At 44.6% G+C, this 20,053-nt stretch overlaps 1 protein-coding gene across 5 annotated transcripts; it reads left to right on the top strand.

The window, feature by feature from the left end:
* Nucleotides 1-773: 773 nt before the first annotated feature.
* Nucleotides 774-19,786, top strand: ZNF821 (zinc finger protein 821). 5 transcript variants are annotated; one of them, XM_079908297.1, is made up of 9 exons: nucleotides 774-1,237; nucleotides 1,888-1,950; nucleotides 3,364-3,451; nucleotides 4,757-4,871; nucleotides 11,847-11,972; nucleotides 14,479-14,624; nucleotides 15,315-15,419; nucleotides 16,578-16,744; nucleotides 17,506-19,786. In XM_079908297.1, the coding sequence occupies exons 4-9, from the start codon at nucleotides 4,832-4,834 to the stop codon at nucleotides 18,158-18,160; spliced, it is 1,239 nt and encodes a 412-aa protein (XP_079764423.1). In that variant the 5' UTR covers nucleotides 774-1,237; nucleotides 1,888-1,950; nucleotides 3,364-3,451; nucleotides 4,757-4,831; the 3' UTR covers nucleotides 18,161-19,786. The 5 variants fall into 5 exon arrangements, with proteins under 5 accessions (XP_079764423.1, XP_079764422.1, XP_079764424.1 ...); XM_079908296.1 differs by having other exon boundaries at nucleotides 3,334-3,451; XM_079908298.1 differs by lacking the exon at nucleotides 3,364-3,451.
* Nucleotides 19,787-20,053: the final 267 nt, after the last annotated feature.

Raw genomic sequence — 20,053 nt, 5'->3', positions numbered from 1 at the left:
GCAGGGATTCAGAATAGGGAAGTGACTTGCCCAAAGTAACCAGGCTGGTCAGCTGCAGACTCAAAGCTGGATCTTCTAATGTCAGATTCCATCTTTCCACCGCATGCCCTACTTCTCCAAGTGAGCTATGTCAAAGGCAGGCTTAGGCATTCTACAAGACGAGAGAATTAGAGGAAAGGAAGGAAAGCGGTGAGGAAATAGAAAGGGACAATGAGAGGGGAAGGAGGTGTTTTATTAGGAAGTGAGTCTAACCACTTTCAATTGCCCCAAATGCCCCTTAAGTGGCAACAGTGCCACAAGTTACCCTTCTCTAAATTAATTCTATGCCCCAGGGTCTACAGCTACTGTTGTTTTATTAGTTGAGAATCATGTTGGAGACTTACATGTCTAAAACGAAGCTAAAGATTTTTCTCCTCTGAGGTTCTGACAGCCGAACTTAGCCCCTCCCACAAAGGTCCGTGGCCCCTAGATCTCGGTCACATTAAACGCCGTGGGGACCAAAGAAACCGTGAGATGTGGGGAAATGAAGGGAAGAGGGTTTGGGTTGGGGGAAGGGGAAGAGGTTGGGCTAAGGAGAGGGGGAGCCTGCGGTGGAGCTGTGGTTGGGGGATGTGGGCTTTTGTGGCTGAACTCGAAGGTGGGGTAGGAAACCAGGATCAGAGCTGACAGTCAGGGTAGAGTTTAAAGGTTCAGGAGAGCATAGGGGAGCTGAGGAGTTGACAGGACCAGAAAAAGACCTAGGAGGGTGCGAGGCTCGGTGGTCTCCATGGCGCGAGAAACAAGGCGAGGCCCCTCTCGAATGTCTGTGATTGGATGCTCCCTTAAGTCCTGCCTCCCCGGACCCCTCTCCCCTTAAGCCCCGCCCATGCCTCCGGGCGCGCGCCTGGGGAGCGGGGAGGGGGACGAAGCTTGCGAAGGGGGGAGGAGGGGATAGGAGAGACTCGTGCACGCGCCCCACTCGCTGCGGGTGCGCGAGCAGCGCGCTCCCGCCGCCCGCGTCGCCATCTTTTCCCCCTCCGTCTGTCTGTCTGCTTTTGGCTTTGTCCGTCTGCAGCGCCGCCCCTCGGCTCCCCGCCACCAGCTCGGCCCGGAGCTGCCCTCTGCCAGCCGGGGCCCAGTCCAGGAGAGCCCCGGCCCGGCCGGCCCGAGCTGCGGCCCAGGGCCCATTGTCCGGGGGTCCGTCTGTCCGGAGGCGGGGCCCAGGGACCCGGAGCGCCGCGGAGCGCCAAGGCGCCGGGTAAAAAGACCCCCGACTCTTTCCCTCCGGGACCAGGCTGAGGATGCAGGGGCTCCTCGCCCCCTCCCTTGGTCGCCGGCTGTCGGTCCTTTTGTCAGTCTGTGTCTGGGGAGGGGAACAGGGGCTCGCTCTGGCCTGGGGGGCGGGGGCCGCCTTGGCTCTGACCCTCCCCCTGCCCCGGGTTCCCGCGACGAGGCCGGACCGGGCTGGCTCCCCACAGCGGCTGTTCCACTTTCCGTCCCTCTGGAGGTCTCGGGCGCGGGAGGGGCGTCCGCGTCGCCGCCCTCCCCGCGTGGGCCCAGGTCGGGCTCAGCCGGGCAGCGCCGGGACGGCCCGGGCGTCTGACAGGCTGGGCTGGAGCTGGGGGAAGGGGAGGATGGGCGTGGGGGCGCCGACCCGGGTGTCAGTCCCGAGTCGCCTTCTCGCAGAAGGGCTTCTAAATTTAGATTTCTGAGAAGACTGTATTGTCTGAGGGTTTGTCTGAGCCGCCTCGGAAGACCTCTGGCTCTTGTCTGATAATTCCCGGGAATCTACCTGTGCTCATGCTTCAGGAAGCCAGAGGGACCGTCTCGGCTGGTTATACACCCGGGAACAGGGTGAACTGTGAGGCGGCTACGTGACCAGCTTTCTTGTCCTCTCCTTTTTGGCAGATACAGATACCGGGGATTCAGGCGAGTTTACTTTGCTCCGTGGGAACTGCACCAGAGCTGGAGGTGGGAGTGCACCCTCTTTTCTTAAAGCTTGGATTTCACCCGTATTTTCTTGCTAAAGTCTGTGGTGTGTCCTGGAAGCTGCAACCTAACACCTGTGGGAGAGCAGGGACAGTGTTAAGGGGAGACGTTGGCCCCGGTCCCAAGTATTCTTAACCACATTCTAAAGATGGACAAAACTGGGCTTCTCTGGTGGCGCAGTGGTTGAGAGTCCGCCTGCCGATGCAGGGGACACGGGTTCGTGCCCCGGTCCGGGAAGATCCCACATGCCGCGGAGCGGCTAGGCACGTGAGCCATGGCCGCTGAGCCTGCGCGTCCGGAGCCTGTGCTCCGCAACGGGAGAGGCCACAACAGTGAGAGGCCCACGTACCGAAAAAAAAACAAAAGATGGACAAAACTGCCTCCCTTTTTAAATAGAATCCCTTGTAGACCTGAATCTCACCGGTTACCTTTCTTCCCATCCTGTTTTTCTTCCAGATGGTGATGTTCGGGCTATCCATTTACATTTTTGTATCGGTTTCAGATTCAGGCTTGGGAACTGAGGCAGTGTTGAAAGTAAAACTGAGTTAGTGAACTTTACGGCAATGTGTCTATGGATTTTATTAGCTTTTACTGCTATAAAACAATTGTTTAACCTCTGAGATCTTGTTGTGCAGTCAAGAATGTTATCTGCTAGTGCTAGTTTTTTATTGTTAATTAATTACATAATTAATTAACTTACTTATTTTCAAGAGTCCACGACCCCACAGGCTTTCTTTTTTTGAGGGAGGAAGAGTATTTGCTTATGTTTTCCCCTTAATCCCTCAGGTGTGAAGTCCCATTGGGTACCATCTGGTTGGTTCCCCATTTGGCCACTAGGAGGATTGTGAGATGCAGTGGACACTAGTGCTTTAAATATGCCAGATGTTGATTTGTGTTTCTGACTTGTAGCTTTAGTATTGAGCTGTTGCCTCACCAAGATGATCTGAACAGAGCCTGTGTCATATTATTTGGCCTTCATTCAGAAGGATCTTTATTACCTTTATCTCACAGTTTCAATTTCTGATCTTAATAGGAAGAAAATTTAAAGATTAGTTAAGGTTTCATTTTCTTCCTTATACAATAGAGAGCTATAGCTCTGCAAATTTTAGAAAAATAAATGATAGGCAACGTGCATTTCATTCAACTTTCCACTTTGTGATTCCACAGACTTATAGGAAAAGATCCAAAGTGTAATATTCATTCACTGCTTCAATTTGTAAAATAACTACTTGATTAGAAAGAAATGATCTACACAAACAAAACTTAGAGAACACGTGTCATTAGCATTAGCACTCAACATACTACCTTAAAATCGATTTTTACTGTATACATTTGGAGTTTGTTGTTTTTTTTTTTTAATTAAAGGTCTGAAAAAGAACTGTGTTTGATATGCAGATATGATAGAAGACTGCCTGAAAGCTGCTTCCTTTGCCACTTCCTGTGGAGGCCTGTCTTTGCCATTTGCGGTTTCTTTCTTCTTTTGGTAAGGGGAGGCAGGATCTGATTACAGGTCTGAGGTCCTTTCTAGCTACATAGAGGAGTTAGTTGGCATAACAGGAGGTGAGTCTTCACTAACTGGAGTGCAAAGTGTAGATGGTAGTAAGTAGCCTCTCATAATGCCTCTTAAGGCAATAAACTACAATTTTATATTTGCTTATTAGTGTGAGTACAATTTGAGAAGGCAGGAACTGAAAGAAAAGTTAGAGGGTGACCAGATCCACGTTCTCATCTTTGGTAGGAAAGAGAATATCTCCTTTTAATCTATGTCTGTTTATTCACTCTGTCTTTCAAAGAAAATTCACAGCTTCCACTACTAATCCATTTCGGACTCTCTAACAACACTTAATGCTGGGAAAGCCTTTCTTATAACTAACCAGGAACCTCTAGGCTTAAGTATCTGTTCTCTCCTATTTCAGGGAAGCAGGTGCATGTCTCTGCAGCACTTCTCATTTGGGGACCTTTTCTCTTTGTTCTTCCCACTCTTTGCTACAAGAGGCTGGATTGAGAAGAGGCACTAAAGTTATTAACTTTGACCACCACTCGGGAGCATGTGAGCAGGGTCAGGTTGATGTTCCACATTGAGGTATTGAATTAGTACCCAACAACGTGTATGGCACCTGGCTCTTCTGGTAAAAGCCCATCTTCAACAGGAAGTCTGATTTGCTTTAGTGCCCTGTCATCCACAGTGCCTAGCACTGTGCCTGCATCCCTAGGTAGAGGCTCTATTTCCCATGTTTCATTTACAGATGCCCAGAAGTTTTGAGATATTTCTTGTCTCACAGGGATGTGGTGCCTTCGTCACCTCTAGGAGAGATAACTTCTTGAAAAAAACATCTGGAGGTTCTCATTGGTGCAGATTGCAGGGCTTGACTTCCAGAGGGCATGTGACATATGAGCTGCCACCCTGTTTAGCTTCCTTTGCTTCCTTTTACAATTCATGAGGGTTATCCCTTTGAGCCTATGGTGCTTCTAACGCTGGTTGCCTGAGTTTTTTTGCTTCCTTTTCTACCCTCTGAGCTTGATCATGAACACTTAACAGTATTATGGATTCCAGAGTTGGATTTAGAGTGGAATTCTCTAAATCCTTTGGAATTCTCTCTGAAACTTCTTGGGACCTTAAAGTGTGCTAGAGATTTATTCATTTGTTTCTTTCTTTAAGAAGTTCAATGATTTATAACTGGTGAGTTTTATATATACTCAAAAACTATTTTAAAAAGTCTCTCATCTTTTAATTGTGTATAATTTATGAGCAAAATGACATGTGCTAACATTATCCTTTTTTTTGTAGGTCAGCACCTTGCAAGGAGGTAGTAACATCCAGTTGTGAAACTGGGAAAAGCCAGAGCTCTTGGATCAGGGAAACATGTCCCGTCGGAAACAGACAAATCCAAATAAAGTTCACTGTGAGTACTGGGCTTTTTATTCTGGAACCTGAGAACCCTGAGGGTTGGAAAGGAAGTGTAATCTGAATTTAGGTGATCGACTCACACTAATTTGTGAAGAAAAAAGGGTTAAAGGTGTCAAACATGATGGATTTAAAGTGTTTCTATGCTGGAGGAGGTCTTAGAAACCTGTCTTAGGAATAGGTGCTCTTGATTCATCCTTAGTATTCACATTAACAAACATTTATAGGATTCCTACTCTGTGCAAAGCCTTGTGCTAGATGCCAAGGCCGTAAAACAATATAAAGATATATAAGACTATAACGTAGCCACAGATATATAGATAGATAGATGGGCATATAGCAAGATAATATATGCTAAGTGCCAAACAGGGATGCTGCAGACTGTGTGTACTACAGAAATTAAGAGGAGGGAGAGGAACTTCCCTTGCGGTCCAGTGGGTAAGACTGTACTTCCACTGCAGGGGCCAAGGATTCGAGCCATGGGTTTGATCCATAGTCGGGGAACTAAAATCCCACATGCCCTGAGGCCAAAAAAAAAAAAAAGAGGAGGGAGAGAGCTCCATGGACTGAGATAGCCAGGGAATGCTTGATGGAAGAGGCCTTAGACTATGAACTTGAACTGGACCTTGGAAGGTAGAAAGTGGATTCTTTAAAAAAAGAGGAAAGGAGAGGTAAAATCAGGTAGGGGAAAGCAAAGAAACAAAGAGGGAATGCACGTGGTATGCTCAGGGGACAAGGAGACTTTGTATGAAGCAGAAGTTGCATTTGTCCAGAAGCCATAGAACATGACGTTGGAGACATTTAACTCTGCATTGTAGAGGCCCGAAGGCCAGGCCAAGTTCACACTTCATCCTGACTGTAAGGAGCTACTGAAGGTTTTTAAGCAGGGAGAATGGAGTGACATTCAGAATACAGTGTTTTGGGACTACAAAACAGTGTGTGGGCTGGATCACATGAAGAAGAGACTGGTAACAAGAACCAGCTATGCACTATTGCCTTGCATTATTTCTCAGCAGGTTCATATATACGTTTTATTTTAGTAATTGGATTGTAAATTTCTGGAGGGCAGACACTATGTCCCATATATAATTCCTGCTATCCCTCTCTACTTCTAGCACTGCTCATAGTGGGTTTTCAAAAGTGCCTTATTAAATTAACACTAATATATCTATGTAGATTTGAGACAATTAACCAGTTTCCTATGATCTGGGGAGATAAGCATCCTCATTCAAATGTAAAAAAGAGACAAATAGCTCCGTGTTTTTATGGAGGACTGACTACAGCAACATTTGAAGGGAATTCAGTGGTATAACATATGAAAGTTTTTTGGTTTTTTTAAGGAAAAAAACCTACATTTGAGAGGATAGATCAGTCATGGAGTTAATATAAGAGGACTAAAATTTATTAAAAACATACCATATGCCAGACAGTATGTACCTTATTTTATTTTATTGGGTAATTTCAAAAGTAGGAGAGAAAACAGTAGGTTCAGAGGAATTAAGAGGACTTCAGCATTTTATAGATTAAATGAGATTAGGGTAGCAAACTTTCATATACAATTAATTCTTCAAGTCCTAGAAAAGTTTTATAAGACAGCGCAAGTTGGATACTTCCAGGAGTGTATTCTAGAGTAGGTGGATATGGAAGGCTGCCTAATATAAAGGTGAGTGGTTCAGGAAGGATTTAGAAACTGCTGCTAAAACAGTGAAATTTAGTGGGCCTGAATGTGACGATTTTCAAGAGAGATAAAATGAAGTATCTCTACCATAGGTAATACAACACAGAGGTTCAGAAGGATTGTCTTCTCCTCTCTGGTTGAAGGTGGATATTGAGAAGAGACACAGATGTGACCCCCAAGAAGGCAGGGCAGGAAAGGAACTCTTAGTAGAGTGATGGGTTCACAAATAAGGCAATCACTGGAGTTGGGCATTTACCTCTAAAAGCCACCTGTCCAAAGAGACTGAGAAAAGTAGCTGGTGGGGATGATAGTATGATCAGGTAGGTACAGGGAAGCCAGTAAATGCTTGTGTGGCCAGTGCCTGCGCCCACATAGCATAAGTCGATAGCTGCATCTCCTCCCACCGTAATCAGTCAAAGCCAAGATGAGCTGCTACTGGAGTTGGAAAACAGATGGACAAACAGACCACAGAGAAGGAGGGAATATCATATCCGCAGCTGCAGAAATGCAGTTTCTAGAGTTGAGCTAGTGATGCTTGTAGTATTGTGGTGGAGCGGGTGGGACTTTGCAGTGGTGACCATTAAGAGGGCTGTGAACAGAAATGTTCGGTGCAACTAAAAAGCAGACCCGCAGGGAGGGGCTATTTTCAGTGATGCATTTGGGCAGGGAAATGTGAAGGCATCTCACATGATGGACTAAGAAAGAAGAAAGACACTGAGATTTGCTGGTCTCTGAGGACCTTCTACTTATTTACTATTTGGGGACTGAAGCTGGTCCTACATTTTTTGAAAGGTCATCTTCTCATTGCCCACAATAATGCCAAGTAGAAATAGGTAATTTCAGTCTTCTGACCACGTGCGTCTCCTAACCCCTTGCAGTGAAATAGAACCAATCAAATGTATTGAATTTAATGCTACTCATCTATTTAAAGTAAACAGAATGAACTCAAGGTCTGGGAGGCAGGAAGGTCTGCAGAAGCTTTGCTTAAATGTCAAAGCCAATGGCATTTGAGCAGAGTAATGGCTGAGCTCCATTAGATCTGCCTTCTGGGAACAAGAGGATTGTGTAGCAGGCAGCTCCTAAAAGAATATATTAAGAAGCCCTCCTAAAAGAATATATTAAGAATCCCATTGCTGTAGCCTGGCAGCATCTGTCAGATCCACTTTAGAAGTCAATGGGCAGGCTGCTCTGGCATATACTTGGCTTTCCTCAGGATTGTCTCTGTATCTAAATTACCGTCATGATCTCTCCTTTACCCAGAAACGTCCAGGCAGACTCTTGTGTTTTGCCCAGTTCCTTAATAGACTTGATGCAGAGCTTTTGGAATAAAAGTCCAGAATTGTTAGTCACAGAGGAACTGCATATGGGTTGAAATCTCTGTAGACCTCTTCCCTCCCTCCTTCCTCATCTCACCCCCTTCTGAATACAGATTTCTGTAACTGTTTCTAGAGAGGTTGAAAATACAATCCTTTGCACACTCTCATTTGGTGCTTTTGTACCAAGCAAACCACTAAGTAAAGGAAAACTTCCGTTTCTTAAGAGACTTTTGTTTTCAGATTATATATGAGACTAAAAACTTTCAACTTCAATTAAAGTTTTCAGCTTTTACAGAGAAGTAGGAAAAAGAAGCCTTTAAAGTCCCTTCTCTTCTAAAAAGTGCAGTTTGTTTTGTCTTCATTCATTGTTAGCATCCTTGTGAGGTAAATGGTTCTGTTCCCAATATGTGTTAGCACCTCGGATTACGGAGACTGTCAGCTAGAAAAGGAATCCTAAGTGCCTCACTCCCAGTTCTAGCTCATTTTATTCTGAATTAGGCATCTGCTCTCTTAGAATATGTCTCAGCTGCTTTACTTAATTTAAGTCAGCCAGACATTGCATTTATTTAACTGCACCAAAGACTCAAGAAAGAGAATTGTAAAATCTTTGTCTTCCAGTAACTTTCATCTCAGGCTTCTCATCTGTTCTACAGGCTTGTTTGCATGGCTTTGTTCTTATCTGGTCTAAAAAACCTTAGCCAAATCAGACCAACAGTATCTTGATTTCATACCACAAAAAGGAGAGGTAGTACCTTGCTTTTTACTGTTGAACTTAGATGACTTTTTCTCCACTATTAATAGACAAGTAAATACCATGTTAAAGAAGATGGTTGCCCTACATTAATATCTAGAAGACAGAGGATTTTTTTTAACCTACTCCAACAGTCTCAAGATAGAAGGAAATAATACTGCTACATTGTAAAAGCAGGCAACTGTATAACACTTCCTAATCACTAGTATCTCTATGGATCACATTATACTTGAGTTAATATGACATACTTTTAGCAATTATCACTACCTTCTTATGAAAGGATAGTTCTGGACAGTCAGATTTAGGGATTAGGTGAATAGTGACTACTGGGAGATCATTCACATATCTTTTTCTGTGAGGTCTGCCAGAATCCCTCTTCATGGTTTTTATATATTTTACTTTATGTTGGTATTTAAATAAGAATAGCCCTAAGGAGTAAAGTTTACCTTAGCCTTTTTCCCAAGTCAGGAATGGAATAAAATAGAAGAGCATAGCTTTTCTTTCCAAACTGCCAAAAAAGGAATAGCCCAACTATCCTAGGTGAGAATGCTCCCAAAAGTCCTAGATAGGGCAGCTGTATTGAAAAGACTCTTCTCTGTTCTGTGAAGGCTGAAATGTTTAGACAGCTTCAATAGGAATAAATTTTTAGCTCAAGTTTGATGGAGACTAGACTGAATTACTAGCTGATCTTGAAAATTACATATCTTTATAGATGTCCTTCTAATTCAGTGGTGATTCCCCATTAAGAAAGGGGGGGGGACTTCCCTGGTGGCACAGTGGTTAAGAATCCACCTGCCAGTGCAGGGAACACGAGTTTGATCCCTGGTCTGGGAAGATCCCACCTGCCGCGGAGCAAACTAAGCCCATGCACCACAACTACTGAAACCCGAGTGCCACAACTACTGAGCCTGTGCTGTAGAACCCGCGAGCCACAACTACTGAAGTCCGTGCGCCTAGAGCCCATGCTCTGCAACAAGAGAAGCCACCACAATGAGAAGCACGCGCACCGCAACGAAGAGTAGCCCCCCCTTGCCACAACTAGAGAAAGCCCGCGCACAGCAATGAAGACCCAACACAGCCAAAAATAAAATAAATAAATTAAAAAAAAAAAAGAAAGGGGGGGAAGTGTAGATTCTTAGTATGTTATAAACCTAGCTGGTTTCTGGATAGGTTTCTTTAGAGATGTCATTGATGAGAATGGTCTGCCCTTGATGATTATATGCTGGTACATAACTTGTTCCTTAGTGTCATATCTGCCCACAGCCACCAGGTCCAAAAACATGCATTTACCCAGAAGAATTCAGTAACTATTCCAGTTAGCCATGGTCTTGTGGTTACAGAAGAACCAACGTGGAGAAATTAAATATTTTACTCCTGCAAAGAGGGAAGAGGAGGCGCTATAACACAGAATTCATATTTTGCTCTCCCTAGCGGTAATTTATATCCAGTGTGTCATCCTGAATATTACGAAAGTGGACTTAAAGCAGGTTATTTTTCGTTTACTTGAGGGCTGAGTGGCTAGAAGTACACTTGGACTCTTAGCACCTCTATTCCCATTCATAGTGTCAGTCAGAATAGCCATAATATTACTCTAACCCAGGCATGGTAACTCATCACATGGAATCAGAACCATAAAAATGATGGTTCCTTCCGTCAGTCTTGGCCTTGAGAACATTATTTTGGTATTTGAGTTGTATATATCAGTTTCTGATGGTAGGAAGGTAACACACTAGGATCAGAGCTATTCTTGTCACACAGAGACAAGCGTTTGTTTTCAGTAAAATTGCTCTAATGAATCGCTTAAAATTCTGTTTACAACTCTGCTAGAAAGCAACTGAAAAATATGGTAATTAAGGGTTGGACAGACTGGGGTCTGAATACTTTGTTCCACCATAGACCTTAGTTTTCTTCTAAGTAAAATATGGATAGTAATACCTACCACATAGAGTTTTGCAGAGAATTAAGGTGAGGTAGCCACTATAATGCACTTAACGTAGAGCCTGGAACTAGGAAGTGCCAAATAATCACTATTATTAGCATTTGGCACTTAGCATATAGTAGATGTTCAATGAATATTTGCTGAACAAATACCTAAATGAATCACATGAAGCCTACTTCACATCAGTTCTTTCACTGCCCAAGGACTAGTTGTACAGGTCAACTGACCAGTTCATTCCTCCTACATCATTGTATCAGCCTCGGAACCTGAGCCTGTTTAATTTCCTCTCTCTCTTCATTAAGAAAGCGCCTGGTCTATTGTCAGACATTTCACTAGGGCTTTTTATTATTCTCTCTTGGTGGCTGGAGAATGGGGACTGTAGTTTCCACTCTGACTGAGATAATGGAAACCTCAAGAAACCCAATTCTCTTTTCTCCTTATGCCTGGCCTCTTGGAAATAAAAGAGCACTTAAATGTTAACTCTTCAATAACCACACAGATCCCAGGCAGAGTTCCTCACAGTAAATGCATAATCAAGGATGGGTCCGGGGCTTTTGGATACTGCATACAAAGAAGAAAAAAAAAAAAGACCACACTAAACCAAGGAGACTAGATGAAATATTACCTGTTGCAAATTGGTTGGCATGTTTCAGGAAGTTTGTTCCTCAGCAGAAATGAGTTCACATATTATCTGTTTTCCTTTTAATCCATTATTTTTTATTTGCTCGTGGCTAATTCTAATAGATGTGAGAGAGTAAAGGAAGAACTTCTAGAGTACGTCTTATAAGGAGAATGGATGAAAGATGGGGTCATAGATACTGTTTCAGTTGGATTATTTGAAGCACTTGTTTATAGTCAGAGGCAGACAGAATCAGGACCATATTGCTAATACACTGAGATTCAGAGATTGTGCCCAGATTTTTTGCCCCATCTTCATTCCATCACTTTGCCACTTGCCTCTGTCTCCCCAGTCCTGATGGAAGGTTATAAATAGAATTGAGATTTTGATGTTAAATTGGTAAAGTAGCAGTTGATCACCTTTAAAAGGAGTCAATATTAGGAGGATTTAAGAGAAGCAAATGATGCTTTCTAGAGCATCTGGCTTGTTGCCCAAGAAGAGTAGCTGTCCCCGGAAACCACTGGAGGCAACAAGCTGACTTGGAGATGAATGACCCCACCACAGGGTACCTGCCTGTCTCCTACCTTTGAATGGTCTGACTTTCCAACCAGCTTGCCTGGGGATGTACTGCCCAGCTGGTGGCCTGACTATTTTTCCTTGTGACCACCAGGGGATCAAGTATTTGCTGGGCTAGAAGAGCAAGCCCGCCAGGCGATGATGAAAACTGATTTTCCTGGAGACCTTGGCAGTCAGCGACAAGCTATCCAACAACTAAGAGATCAGGACTCCAGTAGCAGTGAGTTCTGCACCTTCTGGTAATGACTCAGGGCAATGGGAGAAGAATTATCAGAGTGTGTGTGCTCTGGGGATTATGCATGGGGGTTGGGAGGAAGACATGAAGAAGGAGATTTGTGGATCCTCAGTGTTCCCAAAGGTGTTCTAAGGTGTATGGGCATATGTTTGTCCAGAGAGAGAACAGGTTTTTTTAACTCAAGGACTGCAGTACTTGGCATAGTGCCATACACAGATAGATTTGTGATGACTGTGATAGACAGGGGCATAGGAATAATGAGTGCTCAAGCAGCCCCTGGGCTAGGTCAAATGAAAAGAAAAAAATCCCTGTCTCTTAGGATCTGTTTATTCATAATTAATAAAATGTAAGAGTGGTATTAACGAAAGTTTTGCTTGAGGACCCAGTTTTAATGTTTTATAAGAGGACTTGCTTACCAGTGAGATTATGCAGCATGTAAAATGCTAATGTCGAGGTCTTCCCACACCAAGTCCTGAGTAGATCCCTTTGCTTAAGAGATTGAAAAGACAGTGGCTGGTAACTGGTTGAGCCTCATGGATTGTCTGTTCTGTGACTTGCTTGAACAAATACACTTTGAGATGTGTTATTTCCTAGGATGATTTCCACATCTGATCCATCTGATATTGGTTATTATTAGTGTCAATTCATATTGACATTTCTGATTTTTCTCCATGTTCGGGGTTGTAAAAGAAAGAAGAGGCAGAGAGTTCTGTACCTTCCAGGAACTACATTTTCTATTTAAACTAATACTCTAGCAATAAAAATAATAATTTAGCAAGTAATTGCTCAGGTACAGAAAAGTGAACCAAATATTTCTAGAAAATCTGTGGGAGCCACCAGTTTGAGTAATAGGTAGGAATGGCAATATCTATAGAAGTCTGATAGGTTTCCATTCTGGAAAAGTTGCATCATCCCTCTGCATGGCATACTTATTCTTTTTTTAACCTTTCTAGTAGAGAGATATATTTGGATTTTTGATGAATTACAAAAAGTGTTTGATACAGTGTTGTCTTAGACTACAAGTATTCCAAATAAGCTGGTGAGAAAATATAGTATGATTTAATCTGTGCCAACCCTTATTACTGAGATGGATTCACACTAAAGCTTTGGACCAAGGAATAAGGCATACTGTAGATCTTTCCAGGGCCCAAATCCAGTCCACCAACCAAGTGAAGTATCTAACAGAGACACATGTATCTACTAGCAGATGATTTGGTTAGATTTTCTTTTGAAGAAAGGGAATGTAACCAGTTTTGCCCAGTTCTTGGTAGATTTAGAAATTATGTAAGGGATAGTAGAGAGAAGATAAGAAGCACACTGTTAGCTAGGAAAGCTGAGTCTCACTGCTGATGCTGAGAGCCTGGTGAAACTCTATCCTGTATTTCTCTTGCTGACAGTCAGGCCCAGGAGTCCAGGATCTAGGTGGTGTTAGGATGGGACTGGAGTCTGACAGCTTCCCTAGGTTTGGCTTCCTCTTGTGATCTTCAAAGTACTAGCACTTTTTTTTCCTTTCAGAAAGAACTCCCTATGTTATTGTGTTTTTTAAAAATCATTTCTTTTCCAATGTTATAAGTAATAGAGGAAAGAAATCAGCACACACAAACCTTGCAGATCCCCTAGCCACAGGCAGACCTCTGCATGGCCACATCTTGCACCCTGAACTAAAACAAATCAATTCTTTCTTTAGCCACGAGAAATTATATTTCATCCTAAAGTAAAGAATGTCCTGTTCCCTCCACTTGATGCATTCAATAATCCATCAGATAATCCAAAGAACCAACAGAAACAATGGACTTATTTAATGTAGAATGCTGAGTTACTAGCAGGGTAAGAACGCTGTGAGTCAAATACCACGACAGAATGCCCGAGGTTGGTTGCTGTGCTAACTTTTCCACTGTACTGAGCTTTTTCCCTATAAAGTGACATTTTTACCTAATTTCCTACTGCCTCCTTTATTGATAAGAGGAAAGAAAAACTTGTTGGTGTTTCTGTAATCATGCCTTGGGGTTTGTTGGGAGAGAACAGATTAGTGGGTTTCAGAATAGAATAGTGTATGTGACGCCATGGAGAAATTGTGCAGGGAGGTTATGGAGAAAAGTAAGTAATAAAATCAGTGATAAGCATTGGTAAGTCAGAAGTGGTGTGTTGGAATGAGCATGGTGTGAGGTGCATAGGAGGTGTGATTTGAAAGTTTGAGATATTTGGGAACTCTGTGTAAGAAGTTATCATTTTTATGATAATATACAGGACCTAATAACCATTTTCCAATACAGTTTTGCCTCTGATTTTCTCTTTAGTGTGTATATGGCAATATAAACAATTATAGCTGGCTTCCACTTAACGTGATTTGTACCCAAATAAGCACTGATACAAACTATATTATGGAAGATCTGAGAATGTTTTCCATTTTAGCTGCAAACTTTAGGGTGGAAAGCAACGTAAGATGTATTCATGCAAAAATCAGAAGAAGTGACCAGTTTGTGTGTTCCAGGTGACAGTGAGGGTGATGAAGAGGAGACCACACAAGATGAAGTCTCTTCCCATACATCAGAGGAAGACGGAGGGGTGGTCAAAGTGGAAAAAGAGTTAGAAAATGCAGAACAGCCTGTTGGTGGGAACAGTGTGGTAGAGCATGAGGCAAGTGACAAATGGCTCCTGAGTCCGGGAACCTCCTTACCCTTCTACTCTGCCCAAGATGCCTCTCTTCCACATGTAACACTCTTGCCTCTGAGGGTCCCCTGGGCTTCATATGAAGCCTGTCTTCCTTCCCAACATGAGTTACCCAAACCTCAGACACACAGTTCTCTTCACACCCAGCTTTCCTTTTCCACCCACATATCACTTCACTCCCACACAGCTCTTCTTCCTAAAGCTCCCCACTTCTTCCCAGCAGAACATCCGTCTTTGCAAAACTATTAGTTGACTTCCTCAGGTGTACTCTTGAATATGCTTGCAAATTTCAGTCAAAGTATTAACTGAGGTGCCATCTTTTCACTAAACTGTTTCCTAAGGATTCCTGCAAGAGGCATGGCAGTAGGGAAAGCTGATCTTCTCTACAGAGTTTACCTTAGGGGAAAAAAAAATAGATAAGCTCTCTCTGGAGTAATACTATGTCTTCATGGCAGGAAGCCTTGGAGAAAATGAAGATGGGAGCAAATTTAATTCCCTTTCCCCTATCACTTTTTCCTTTGACCCACAATGGGAACCTAATAATAACATATGATAAGAGGTTGTGTTCCTTTTAACAGGATACCCTTTTAAAAGAAGTAGGGGCAGGGAAGAGACTGGTAAACTGTGTTCATGAATTGCCTACTTGTTAAATTGCAGGTCACGGAGAATTTGAATTCCGACCCCTTACTTGGACTCTGCCAGTGTCCCCTCTGCCAGCTGGACTGTGGGAGTCGGGGGCAGCTAATTGCGCATGTGTACCAGGTATGGCGTGCGGAGCCGCATGCTCCAGAACACGGGCGCCAACAACTTGTGTAGCCTTTGCCTCCAACCCTGGAAAGAACCTTGGGTTGTTGCTTCCACCAAGACTCCACTCCAATCCTCAGAAAATTGTAGAGAATAAGTGAGATATGTTGAGTGAATATGTTCTGGGTTCCCAGGCAGACACACTGTGAAAATTAAGTATCATTTTTTTTCTAAATTACTTAAGACATATTTAAAACAGTGAAATAGAAAGTGGGCTTTGTTTTAAAGAAGAAAAAATGAGTTAACATAGGTGTTTCTGAAGTATTGGAGAAAGATAGTGTAAACCAGGGGATCAGAACTAGACAAACTTTTGTTTCCTTTTTTTTCCTGATCCAGTCGCAGAACATGTGCCTTATGCTCTGTATTGAACAGGCATGAGCACACATGGCAGCCTGAGTTTTACCATAAAAATAATTGGTTCATGAGGAGAAGCATTTCTTCAGGAGACTGATTTTAAAAGACTGAAGAAAAGGCAGTGCATTTAAATACCTTTTGGATATCAGTCTTTCCATCCAGCTTCTAGACTTGACCTTCAGTGCTCCTTTAAAACGCACTTGTGGGCTTCCCTGGTGGCGCAGTGGTTGAGAGTCCGCCTGCCGATGCAGGGGACGCGGGTTCGTGCCCCAGTCCAGGAAGATCCCACATGCCGCGGAGCGGCTGGGCCCATGAGCCATGGACGCTGAGCCTGCGTGTCCGGAGCCTGTGCTCCGCAATGAGAGAGGCCACAACAGTGAGAGGCCCGTGTACCGCACACACACACAAAAAAATGCACTTGTACCTACACAGCATGTGGCAAGCAGGCCGTGAGAAATTATCCTGAGCAAGAATTCTTCTCAGGCTGTGGAGTCCCGTTGTCCCCCAAGCCAGCCACATGTCCCAGTACGTAGTCAGAACTCAAACTAATGAAATCTGAGTGATGGTCTGGATGGCCTTGCCCTTCTGAAGGCCCTTTAACGCAAGAGACTCTTACTTTTCCAGGTGCTAGATAGGGAGAATAGTTGCAAGTCCTTGTTCTAACACTAAGGAAAGGGGACGTTTCCCAGAAAGTAGTTCCTAAGTGGGTACAGATTGTCCTGGAGCTGGTGTGAGTTGACAGATTAAGGCTCTCTTTTACAGCACACTGCAGCAGTGGTGAGCGCCAAGAGCTACATGTGTCCTGTCTGTGGCCGGGCCCTTAGCTCCCCCGGGTCATTGGGTCGCCACCTCTTAATCCACTCGGAGGACCAGCGGTCTAACTGTGCTGTGTGTGGAGCCCGTTTTACTAGCCATGCCACGTTTAACAGGTTAGCCGGGCAACTGACCCTCTGTGCTGGGAACAAATTACTGGGTGTGGGTTCTGCTTTCCCAAGTCGAAGTGAAGGTTAGAGATGGGCAATGCAAAGGGAACTGACTCTTGACTCTTTGTAAATACAAGTAATGAGGCTAGTAAATATGTCCATTCCATTAGACATCCTCAAAGGGAAATGAATTCTTATTTCTTTCCTCGATCAGAATATCTTCAACTAGAAAGAGATGTGGGGAAGACCAAGACCATTCATGAGAAAGAAGTTACAGGGTGCTGAGAGGACCCTAATGTGAGGACAGAGTCTCCACTGTGTCCCAGGAAGACTGGAACTGTGTAAATTGTGTCTGAGTCCCATTTGTTAGTGTACAACGCAGGGTCGGCTGGGGGGAGGTGGAGCCAGTGGACTGGACCTCCCCTGAAGGCAGCCTCCGCCTCAAGGAGGACTGCCCTGCACAGTTCCTACAAATACCATCAGTCCAGCTTGAATGGAACTGCACATTGTAAGGGCTCATCTGATTTCTGGTGGCTTGCTGTGGTGGTTGGCTCAGCCCCTAACTCCAGGTGGGCTTTAAGACTTGGTAGACAACCTAGCCCAAAGAAGGGCAAGGGTGGAAAGGTAGAGGAGGTCTCCCAAGCACTCATACTGACCCCTAGTGGTGAACTTGGAGCAACTGGCCTGGTAGGACAGAGTAAGTCAGGGCTGGATACCTGAGCCTTGTTAGACCGTGGCATTAACCATCTAAACTTTTTGCTTTCCAGTGAGAAACTTCCTGAAGTCCTTAATATGGAATCCCTACCACCAGCCCACAGTGAGGGCCCCTCCAGTGCTGAGGGGAAGGACATTGCCTTTAGTCCTCCAGTGTACCCTGCTGGAATTCTGCTTGTGTGCAACAACTGTGCTGCCTACCGGAAACTGCTAGAAGCCCAGACCCCCAGTGTACGCAAGTGGGCCCTGCGTCGACAGAACGAGCCTTTGGAAGTCCGGCTGCAGCGGCTGGAACGAGAGCGCACAGCCAAGAAGAGCCGGCGGGACAATGAGACCCCCGAGGAGCGGGAGGTAAGGCGCATGAGGGACCGAGAAGCCAAGCGCCTGCAGCGCATGCAGGAGACAGACGAGCAGCGGGCACGCCGGCTGCAGCGAGATCGGGAGGCCATGAGGCTGAAGCGGGCCAATGAAACCCCGGAGAAGCGGCAGGCCCGGCTCATCCGGGAGCGGGAGGCCAAGCGGCTCAAGAGGAGGCTGGAGAAAATGGACATGATGTTGCGAGCTCAGTTTGGCCAGGACCCTTCTGCCATGGCAGCCTTAGCAGCCGAAATGAACTTCTTCCAGCTACCTGTGAGTGGGGTGGAGTTGGACAGCCAGCTCCTGGGCAAGATGGCCTTTGAAGAGCAGAACAGCAGCTCTCTGCACTGAACCACACCCTCCTGCCTGCCTTCCCACTCAGCCGTCCCCAGGGTCCTGTCCTTGCTGCTGGAGGCAGGCCCGAGTTTGTTGCAGGTGGACCTGTGTACCCCTTGCATATGGGAGCAGGATGATGGGGTCAGGAGGGACCCAGCTCAAGGCAGCTCTGGATGAGGGAGCAGGCACTCCAGACACCTTGACTCCCCAGCCCACTGCTGCAGGGCATGAGCATAGGACTCTGGGGCCCTAGTGTGGCCCACACCCACCCCACGGAGTTGTGAGGGCTAATAAATTAATTTTATCTTTACTGGCCCTTTCCTGCTTTTCTCTCGATTTCATTCTAGCAGATCTAGGAGAGACGTGGATGGAAGTTTTCAGGCAGGGACGTCTAGCCATTGTCTTTTTCCAAGGGAGGGTGCTCCTCAACAAAGGCTCTCCCAGCAGAGATCCCTTATCTGGCCCTTCACAAGTTAATGACATTAAGGAAGAACCCATGCTGACTTTGTGAGGGTGCATGCCCACAACACTAATGAAGATCACCTGTGGTCCCAAGAGCTATTTCAACCCAGCTTCCTTTTCCAAACTCAGAAGTAGACGCCTTTCCTCATAACTGGCATTTCTAAAGAGGATGACGTATTTAGACCAGGTACCAGCTACTTTTCCCAGTCTGCCAAACTTTTCAATATTCTACCCTAGACGGCACTCAGTTGCATTCAGGAATACATTCATAGAAATAGCTGCAATATTAAGGTTCATAGTGCCGAGGAACTCATGTTTGAGAGAAGAGGTAAAAACCCATCTTTTTATTTATTCCTCAGAGCCAAGGTAGGATAATTGAGGAAAATCCAGAATTAAGGTGCCACGAGGGCTCAGGTCAGTAGCGGTCAAGGCCAGAGCAAAATGACGACTCTGGGAGTTTGTATGGCTGCCAAACCATGGAGGAGACGAGCTGAGGTCATTTCTAAAAAGGTTCTGTGATGGTACACAACAAGCACAGAACTTTCCTTAGCCTGCACCAAAGGTTGTATACAGTTTAGATAATTACAGATCTTGAAGTCCAGAAGGAAGTGCCCTAGTTAAGTTGTAGCCAGAAAAATAACTATGCCAGGAATGTGGACCTCTTCCAATATCGTAACAAGGAAACTTGGACTCCTCTCTGACCTCCACAGGTTCAAGGCTATTTAAGAGCGTTAACTGACCCCCCACCAAACCAGGGTTAATTCCCACCAGGCAGGCCGAAATATTTGTCTTGAAAAATACAAAAATATTAATAAGCTTATTACAAAATACTGGACATTTAAAAGAAAATATTTAATTGAGCCAAATGGCTTTTTCTCACAGAGCCCCACATGGAAGTCCTACTTGGGATGTTTCAAAATGGTTGAGCACTCATTATGTGTCAAAGATTGTTCTGAGCACTTTCGTGGATTATCTCATTTAATTTTTACAACGAACTGTGAGTTAACGCAAACTCAGGAATTAGGTGCCTGGATTTAACATTCTGTACTGCTAATTAATAGCTGTGTAACTTTGGGTACGTTACTTAAACCTCTTGGTTTCCCCACCCACAAAGTGAAAATAATAGTACTAGCAACAAATGGTTATTAATATATAATGCACCTAGGCTATTTTGTGGCATGTAGCAAGTGCTCAATAAATGTATGAGTAACTATCATGTATCTGAGTGCTTCACCTCTTCCTAGTGGCAAGCTAAGTTCTGGAGCTGACTTATTCCAGAAATTTCTGGCAGTATTCCTGAGAAAAGAATTGGAGAAAAGGCCAGCAGTGAGGGCATCTACAGGTCCTTGTGACTGATTGTGCTAGAACAGTATCTGAGTCTACAGGTAGATTTCTGGGTCCCTGAAACACACACAACAGAACACACAGACCATGCTTCAGGACTAG

This window comes from Stenella coeruleoalba (assembly GCF_951394435.1).
Source record: "Stenella coeruleoalba genome assembly, chromosome: 20".
Classification (NCBI taxonomy): Eukaryota; Metazoa; Chordata; class Mammalia; order Artiodactyla; family Delphinidae; genus Stenella; species Stenella coeruleoalba.
The sequence above is the reverse complement of the archived record's forward strand: the minus strand, read 5'-3'. Positions and strand labels throughout refer to the sequence as shown.